At 40.4% G+C, this 9,256-nt stretch overlaps 1 protein-coding gene across 1 annotated transcript in view; it reads left to right on the forward strand.

Moving 5' to 3' along the window:
• The window catches only part of CPA6 (carboxypeptidase A6), a 93,178-nt gene extending 84,687 nt beyond the window's left edge, over positions 1-8,491 (forward strand). Inside the window, exons 10-12 of the mRNA XM_030511078.1 lie at positions 173-375; positions 5,252-5,336; positions 7,884-8,491. Of these exons, the coding sequence (XP_030366938.1) occupies positions 173-375; positions 5,252-5,336; positions 7,884-8,071 (476 nt within the window). The 3' untranslated portion in view covers positions 8,072-8,491. The remainder of the gene's footprint in view (positions 1-172; positions 376-5,251; positions 5,337-7,883) is intronic.
• Positions 8,492-9,256: the final 765 nt, after the last annotated feature.

The raw sequence follows: 9,256 nt of genomic DNA on the forward strand, positions 1-9,256 counted from the left end.
GCAGATTTGCTGTACTGAGGTACCACTGGCTCATGCCCATCAGTCACGAGAAAGGAATTTGTTTATTGCTTTTCACACTTGTGCACAGGGGCCCACACAGGGTGAGCCAGAAGCTGACCCTTGGGAAACTCTCTGTAACCATTCTCCATCAACTTTCTCTTTCGATCTCTAGATGAAGGTGCTTCATTTCACCCATGTGATGACACCTACTGTGGTCCCTTTCCTGAGTCTGAGCCTGAAGTAAAGGCTGTTGCTCATTTTCTCCGCAAACATCGGAAACAAATAAAAGCCTATTTGTCCTTCCATGCTTACGCACAGATGCTGCTGTACCCTTACTCTTACAAATATGCAACTATTCCAAACTTCAGCTGTGTGGTAAGTACATTAAAACTTGAGAGAATATGCTTCCCTATATAATATTCTTTTGTTTTGAGAGGAGACTTGTTTCTTCAATACTTTGCACATATTTAATATTGAGCAGTATTTATTCTGCATCTGCTTGCAATCACATTTCTGGTTATATAACCTTCAGTCATAGTGAGTCAGCGGTAATTTGATTAAAATGGTGTAGTGCCTTCCACCCATCAGTCCCTTTAAATTACTTTATAGGATAAATCCCTGGGTTTTAATTATAGTTATTATCATTTTATTTAATTAACTGTAATGGGAATTATGTAGTTAAGTTCTTGGGCATCTAGCTGAAATTTCTGTCCCTCTGTGCTCAGAACTTAAGCACCGGGAGCACAAAGATCATCTTCACTGTTAGAACCAAAATAAAATTGAAATGGTTTATGTTTATCAGTTAGAGAAGAAATGTCGTAGATTTTACCAAAAGTAAAGCTTGGATTGCTTTATATATGATCCTGCTCAGACACAGTATTTTTAACCTTTTAAGACAAGCAGTTAATTAACATCCGGAGCTTTTGTCTATTAGAAAAATAAATTAATGAGAATACAGGGCCATTATGCAAGCCTATTGATTTACAGATATGTACATTTCATGCTCATCCAAATGCAGAACTATTCCCTCTGCTCACAGGCTGACATCTGTTTTTAGCCAGTCTTCTGTGCATAAAACCGTCTCTATGGTTTGTTCTCCTAGGGAAACATGGCTAAGCTTTACTTTCTGTTTGCTCCTGCTCGCAGATACACATTGCACCAACCAGTTGTGAGCCTCTTTCTCCCAGATCCCAGTAAATTTACGTTGTCCAGGTATCTTCCTTTTAGGCCTTGAAAGTTGCAGTGACTTTTAACTTCCCAGTTTGAGCTAGTTTACTCCAAAGGAGCTTAGCTGCACCTTAGATTTATCCTGTGTGGGATGAATGATGTTGTCAGTCCCTGGAGCTTCACTGAAGCTTCACTCGGCTGCCCTCTCAAGGAGCAGCCAGCACACCACAAACTAAACTCTCTTTGTGGGTTTATTTCTGTTAAGACACTTAATTTCAACAGCTACTAAAAATTCTCCTGTCTGATGTCATTCCTGTGACACAGCAAATTAGAAGTTAACTAAGCAGCCAAAGGAAGGAGCTAAAAATACAAGACTTGTGGGGACTGACTAACCAGCCCTGCATTGACTGCGAACAAATCCATGAATCTTCTTTTTATTCTATCTTCACCCTCTTTTGGGGAGTGGCAAAGAAAAAGGAGGTCCCCGAGTTAATTGGTAACTATCACTTACCAGAAAACATCGACTGGGAATTTAAAACCACAGGATCTCATTCCTTGCACCAGCAGGTGCAAGAATATAGTTTTAAGAACAGACAACACAGCAGAAGGTAAAGACATGGTGTTAGGAAGAATCAGCATCTCCTCTGCAAGCCGATGATTATCAAGTATCTGATGAAAATACCCAGAGTAATGTAAGGCAACAGCAGACACTGTCATTGTAAGGAAAAGAAGTCTCTAACTGAGAGTTTTCACACATGCCAGTAAATCTTCAGTACATGTTGTTCTTGTTGCTCAAGGGTTATTTCCATTCTGAGACAGGGAGTAGCTGGCCCTCAGCACACACACTCTTATGTTTCCACGCACAGCTTTTAGACCAAAGGAATTTGAGTTTTTGATGTGTGGTAGGCGTTCCCCAGGATTGGGAGACCTTGGATCAGGCTTCTCTTCAGAGTGGAGCACAGACCTAAAGGGACAAAGAAGGACACTGTTTTAGACAACAGCCCTGGACAAACAGAAGCCAAATCCCAATTCTAAATATTTTGCCAGTATTTGGACTCTATGCTACTTTTTATTGGAGTGGGTCAAAAAGAACAGGGAGGTTGGAATAAAAAACTGAAGTAATTTCCTGTTATTTAGAAGGCTCATTATGGGGATCATAGTGAAAATGAATGGAATATTGGTGGTTATTTATTTGTGTGCTTTAATATTTGCCTACAGCCAAAGGCTCCATCATCTGATGGCTCCTAAATGAATAGCCTTTAATATTTGAAGTGTCTAAAATGGTGACTTAGGCTGAGGTTTCAGATTCTCCAGTTCTCTTAGATATTACAGGGAGCTGGAAAGCAGCAGATCTCTCTTTCCTCCTGCTGATGGAACAAGCTTTGTTGGTCTAAACAGACTGTGTACACTGGACAACTGTAGGCCTCCACTTGCATAGCAGATAAATAACATTTGGTGCTAACAGGGGGCCACAATTAATCCTGAGCAGAAGAAAGGATGTTTCTGTCTGGGTCATATCTTTCTAGTGAGCTGTCAGTTACCATTTCGATTAAAGTGTTCAATTATTCAGAGCTGCTTTGAAACTGGAGAGCTGTGTACTGATCACAACATGCATATTCTGTTCTAATTTAGGCACAACTCTCTTATTAACACTCTCCTGAAATCTGTTCTTTTAAGATAATCAAAATGAAAGTGCACTTTTAAATTGAAAACAAAAACCGAAAAAACAAACAGCGGAAACATTCATCCATCTCAAGAGTTTTAAATTTCACCTACCTTTTATCCCTTTTCTTCCTGTACACTCGTTTGCCTTAGTGTTTGCAGTGAACTTGCATGGCATGACTAAGTTTGTATATGTCTTTGCAAAAATCTGGTAATTTTATGTGAAGCTTTCTCCTGAAAGGTGTTCAAAGACTGGTTACCTGGACTTATTCAGTGTCCAGCCTGCACAGTATGATGCAGTTGAAAACTGTCCCCTTGTTTGGGTACATAACTCCAACAATGGAAACAAGTAGTACCTGTCAAGGCTAAGAGCATCAAGTTCACAGTGCCCAAGGACATCTGCCTACAAGGTCGACATGGACTTGGGACACTTCCAGTCTGACCGCTAGATGTTTGCTGCCTCTGCACAGAACTGTTGTGCTGGTTTTAAATGGGCATTGTCAAACTATTTCATCAGTAAGATTTCAACAGGGCTTGCTTCTGTTGTCTCATTGCTGTACAATACATAACCCATGCATGGGGAGTCTTCTCCTTTGTGGCTATGTTCTCTTTTCCATGGTGCATTTACCAGGACATTGCTCTCCACCCATCTCAGCTCCCTCAGCTGAGCCCTGTCTCCTGCTCCCTTGTTCACAGCGGTGACCACCCCACCACCAACACCCAACACTGACTCCATTATGGGTCTTGTGTGTCATGACTCGCAGAAGTTGAGGCATCTGTTATAGGAGGAACAGTCCCAAGTGACAGCACTTCCCCTGTCCTCAGACCTCCTCCGACCTCCTCATCTTTGGTGTTAGGTAATTCAGAGGTTAACCCTCACACCATCTGGTCACCACATCCCAACCCAGCAGAAGTTCCCAGCAGCACTGACTTCAGCGGTCCCTGCCGCCATGCACTCTCTCACAGAGATGGCAAGAGGAAGAGAAGGGGCAAGCTGAAGATGTCAGTCTCCAGCACTGTCATCACTGTGCTGAGTAACAAAAACTCTAGTTGTGCCTAATGGATTTATATAATGGAGTTTAAAAGTGTCCTTCCATTTGCTAAGAGCTGTTCTCAGTATAAAATAAACTCTCCAAAGCTGTACTTGTTGTAAGTGAAAATATTTTTTTTTCCTGGAATGACATTTTAAAGCAGTTTTCTCTGGCTTCTCTACCTGGGCAAAGACCCACAGCAGGAATGGGGTCAGACCAAGGATTAAGCCAGAATCACAGTTTCTGACAATGGCAAACAAGTGGAAGATTAGTGAAAATGTATAAATGGGAAGGCACGTATAGAGTAATCCTTCCCCAGTGCATTCATCTAGTGCCTCATGATAACAAGGTAAGGACCAAGCGCATGAAGACTTGCATAAACTGAAACCTACAGCTCTTCAGTTCACAGAATTGAAACAACTAAAACAACCATTGCAGCTTTACTCAGTGGCTCAAAGTCCATAAGTTTCCAGCTCCTAAGATAGGCATTTCCTACTCTCTATAGGGAGATGGTTCTGTGCTTTCCTAGATATTCCAAGCCTTCGCTGTATACTCTCCACAATCCATTTCTTTAGGATCATAATATTCCTTTTTCTTTTGAATACACGTGTCCTTTCTCTCTGTTTGGATGCACTAGCTACATGTGACCCTCAGAATTTGCCATGGGCCAGGCCTTTCTCACCCCACCTCACAGGATATCATGAATCTCCTAAACAGACTGCATGCATGTGGATGTTGAACTGTAGATGCTGATTTTCCCCATACAGTACTGAAATCACATTTCTGCAATAGTGGAAAGATTTCTCCAAGCCTACATCATCTGTCCCCAGCGAAAGTCAGACCAGCAGTGAACATTCACCTGTCCATCACAGATTCAGGAGCGAAATTTGCCTCCTTCCTTCTTCCCACTCTTGCTCACTGAACCACTGTGGAGTATCACCAAGAGATCATTTCTTCTTCACAAGCCCAGCAGAGATGAGGTTTAGTGGACTTGGAAATGCATCCAACGTATTGGCAGAAAATGCATGTATGGCTTTTAAACTGCATAAAAAAGAGATTATTTCATCTCATGATCTCACGTATTGCCTCATTTTGTTGTTTATATATATGCAAACAATCTGGTATACAGACATACAATTACAAACACTTAATGGCTGACCATTCACAGTGCAGTAAGCTTCTTCATGCCATGAAAATACTGAACCAAGTTTTTCAGGGAATTAGGGAATTGCTGTCAATAAAAATAAATAATGCATTTATCCTTTGAAATAATTTTACATTAGCTGCCACGGAACACAGCACCGAGCCAGAAGTCAATGATCAGGTTCCCATCCTATTACAGTATTTAATTCAAAGTCTAATTTATGTATTTGTTTTTCTCCCCCACACAGGAATCAGCCGCCTATAATGCTGTTAACGCTCTTCAGTCAGCCTATGGTATAAGATACAGATATGGTCCTGCATCTAGCACTTTGTGTAAGTTTTCCTCTGGCACAGGTTTGTGACTTTGACCTACCTATAGTAAGAAGGAAATTACCCTTATTATAACAAAGAAAGCAAAACTGTTGAAAGTGAACTTTGTTCCACTTGTGAATGGTGAGGAAGGCGGAAGATGAAGTTCTATAACTGATTCAGTCAGTTGATTGCAGTAAGATTAAATTGGTGCAATAAAAGAGATCTAAAAGCAATGCATTTGAAAGGTGAAAGCCAGCAAATAACATGTTCAGAACATATAATACCAGATATAAAAAAAATAAAAATAGACAAAACAAGATGTTAAAAAGCATATCTTTAACAGATATTGTAAATGTACTAATTTATAAAATATTTGGGAGGTGTCCTGGTTTTGGCTGGGATAGAGTTAATTTTCTTCTTAGCTGGTACAGTGCTGTGTTTTGGATTTAGTATGAGAATAATGTTGATAACACACCGATGTTTTAGTTGTGGCTAAGTAGTGTTTATACTAAGTCAAGGACTTTTCAGTTTCTCATGCTGAATTCATTAATTCATTCAGTGAGAAGGCTGGAGGGGCACAAGTTGTTGGGAGGGGACACAGCTGACCCCAACTGACCACAGGGATATTCCATACCATATGACATCATACTCAGTATATAAACTAGGCGAAAGCCGGCCGAGGGCTGCTGCTCAGGAACTGCTGGGCATCAGTCAGTAAGTGGTGCGCAATTGTGCATCACTTGTTTTGTATATTCCAATTCTTTTTTGGGCAACCCATTCCAGTGCCTCACCACCCTCACAGTAAAGAACTTCTTCCTTATATCTAACCTGAACTTCCCCTGTTTAAGTTTGAACCCATCACCCCTTGCCCTATCATTATAGTCCCTAATGAAGAGTCCCTCCCCAGCATCCTTGCAGGCCCCCTTCAGATACTGGACGGCTGCTCTGAGGTCTCCATGCAGCCTTCTCTTCTCCAGGCTGAATAGCCCCAACTTCCTCAGCCTGTCTTCATACGGGAGGTGCTCCAGCCCCCTCATCATCCTTACGGCCCTCCTCTGGACTTGCTCCAACAGGGAGTTGGAACTAGATGATCTTAAGGTCCTTTCCAACCCTAACTATTCTATGATTCTATGATTATTACCATTATTTTCTTCCTTTTCTGTCCATTAAACTGTCTTTATTTCAACCCATGAGTTTTCTCACTTTTATTCTTCCAATTCTTTCCCTCATCCCACTGTGGATGGGGGAAGGGACCAAGCAGCAGGGTGGTGCTTATTTGCCAGCTGGGTTTAAACCACGACAGGAGGAAATAAGTCAAAGTAGGTTTAATTTTTCACTATTATTTACCTTTCTTCTATGCAATTGTGATAGATACAGCTATTCATAGAACTAATTCTGAAATTTAGGGTGATGTCTTTAAAAGCTAAGTTTCAGATGTCTCTGTGTCTAGATGATGATAAGTGATAACAACAGTATCTTTATTTGGACATCTTCCATTTTTCAGAGAGCAATTTCAAGTGCATTTTTGCCTATAACAAAGTATCTTTAAAATATTTGTTTTAAATATGTAACATTTGTCAGTCAAGCTCGCCATATAGACAGGTAAGAGAAACAGAAGTTCAACAGGTTTCAGCAAGACACTTTTTTTTTTTTTTACTGAATGTATGAGGCCTGAGTGCACTCAGTGATGATAACAGACATTCAGTAAATAGCAAGATTTTTCAAAGTAATCTCTTGCATCTCCTCTGCTGTTGCTGTGTTTTGGCTAGAGCTCCACTTTATTCTGGGCCTCCATCTCACAGCACGGTCGTTATCTTGTGTTCATTACAGTGCAGTCAGTCACTATGTCAAAGCAAGAGCAGTGTGAATTAATGCCAGAATTGCACGGAAGACAGCAGGCCACATGAAAGATGGATCTTTATATAAATATAAGTGTCTTGGGTAATCAACATATGGAGATAAGGAAAGCATAAGAAGCACACTTCCTCGGGAAGGTTTGTTAATATTAGACACCACCTATGCAAATGCTCTTATGCTGTAAAGAAACAGTGAGAAAACAAGACAGAAATGAAGAGAAAATAATTTGAAAAGCACTTTGAAAAGGAGAATGTAGATTACTTTATCAGCTTTCTCCTTTCTCCCTGCAAAGGAATTGCCTAAAAACCCCAGGTTAAACCTAGCAGTATGCAGAGCTCCCATCCAGCTGGAAGATCTTTGTGGAAGCAAAGCTTTAGACTGTATTCACCTGGGAACAAGAACAGTTTGAGGTTTTATTCTATATGTTCTTTTTTATTAAAGTTTTGCTTTACACACAAAAAAAGCCAGTTATTAATTTTTTTCCTGTGAAAATCAAGGGTCTAATCCATATTGTGCTGAGTACCTTTCACCAGGTGCTGGGTACCCATGCCCTTCTCTGAAGGGTGTTCAGGATCAGGGCAAGCAACAGCTGGAGTTGCAAGTATATTCACTGAGTCCCGGAGAAAAAACGCCACATGAACCCTCTGGTGCTTTCAACATGACCTGCATTTAATCTTTTTCTTTTAATCTTCTCTCAATTCCCTCTCTCAGATGTGAGTTCGGGTAGCTCTATGGACTGGGCCTACAAAAATGGCATCCCCTATGCGTTTGCATTTGAGCTGCGTGACACTGGCCATTTTGGATTCTTACTTCCTGAGACGCTGATCAAACCAACCTGCACAGAGACCATGCTTGCAGTTAAAAATATTACTCTTCATCTGCTGAAGAAGTGTCATTGAGAGCTACTTCTAGGAGCTGGGAGTTAGCATTTCACTCCCAGTGCTGATGCCTTCTAGTGTGGTCAGTTGCCATTCTAAGCTTGGCCACTTCAAAATTATAGATGCTAATGGAAAGTATGGTGGTGTTTCTACCAGATCTACTTGGTGGGAAATGGAAAAATCATTTAATATCTTTTCTACAAAAGTCCATAAAGTTGATATACTTAGTTACAGTTTGGTGTAAAATAGTCTGTTCTTTTTGCAATAAAGCTTTCACGCTGCAACTTCAGTGAAGCAGGTCCACATACAGATGCCTGAAATAAAACTCCACTTCCAGACAGTCCCTGGACTTAGTCCTTTCCCTAACAGGAAGACTTCCCTTAGTAGGGTCTTTTGAACCAAGGAATAAAGTTTACATTCATGTATATGTACTCTGTCACACAGGCCCATGTCCGAAGCAGTAAATGGCAGATAGCTGCAGCTGGCCATGCTGCAAGTGGCAATGTGGCTTCCTTCTGCATGTATACATACATATGTATATGCACTTTTGTGGGTTTTTTTTTTTCATGTAATGCAAGAATTAGACCCAAGGTTTCCTTTAACTGTTCAAAGAAACCTATTTTCAAATGTATGTATTGGAGTGGACTCAAAATCAACATATTGCCTTTGAAAATGTAACTGTCCTAGAGATGTGTAAGAATTATAATGAAACATTATGGAGATACACAATACTCTGCTTTATGGAGAGACAAAGTGACTTGCCATGACTTGGAACTTGGAAGCTGGCAGTTGACTGCTGCATCTGGGTTCTGTTGCAATCAGTGTCTGCCCATTTCCACCAGCCGAGGATCTAGCCTTAAACTGACTGATGTTAACTGGTATCTTATTTATCTGTATTCTTGCAGCGAGTTCTGTAGCTCTATGGCTATGTGGCAGTTCTTCTTGGAAGTCATATTTTTTGCATGTTTTAAAGGAAATAATAATAGATTCTTAAGTGAGCCGGAGGTGAAAGCAGAAGCATTACAGATGAAATACAGTGAATAAACACCATGTTTGAAAGAATAATAATGAAAGCACAGAGAACATAACAACTTGTTGAGGGGCTTTTGGTACTTTTAAAATACTATTTTTTTGGTCGTCTTATATCTGCAAAAGCATATACTTTATTAATTTTGAGTTTAATCTTATGCCGTAACATGTTAAATA

This window comes from Strigops habroptila, chromosome 1 (genome assembly GCF_004027225.2).
Source record: "Strigops habroptila isolate Jane chromosome 1, bStrHab1.2.pri, whole genome shotgun sequence".
Lineage (NCBI taxonomy): Eukaryota > Metazoa > Chordata > Aves > Psittaciformes > Psittacidae > Strigops > Strigops habroptila.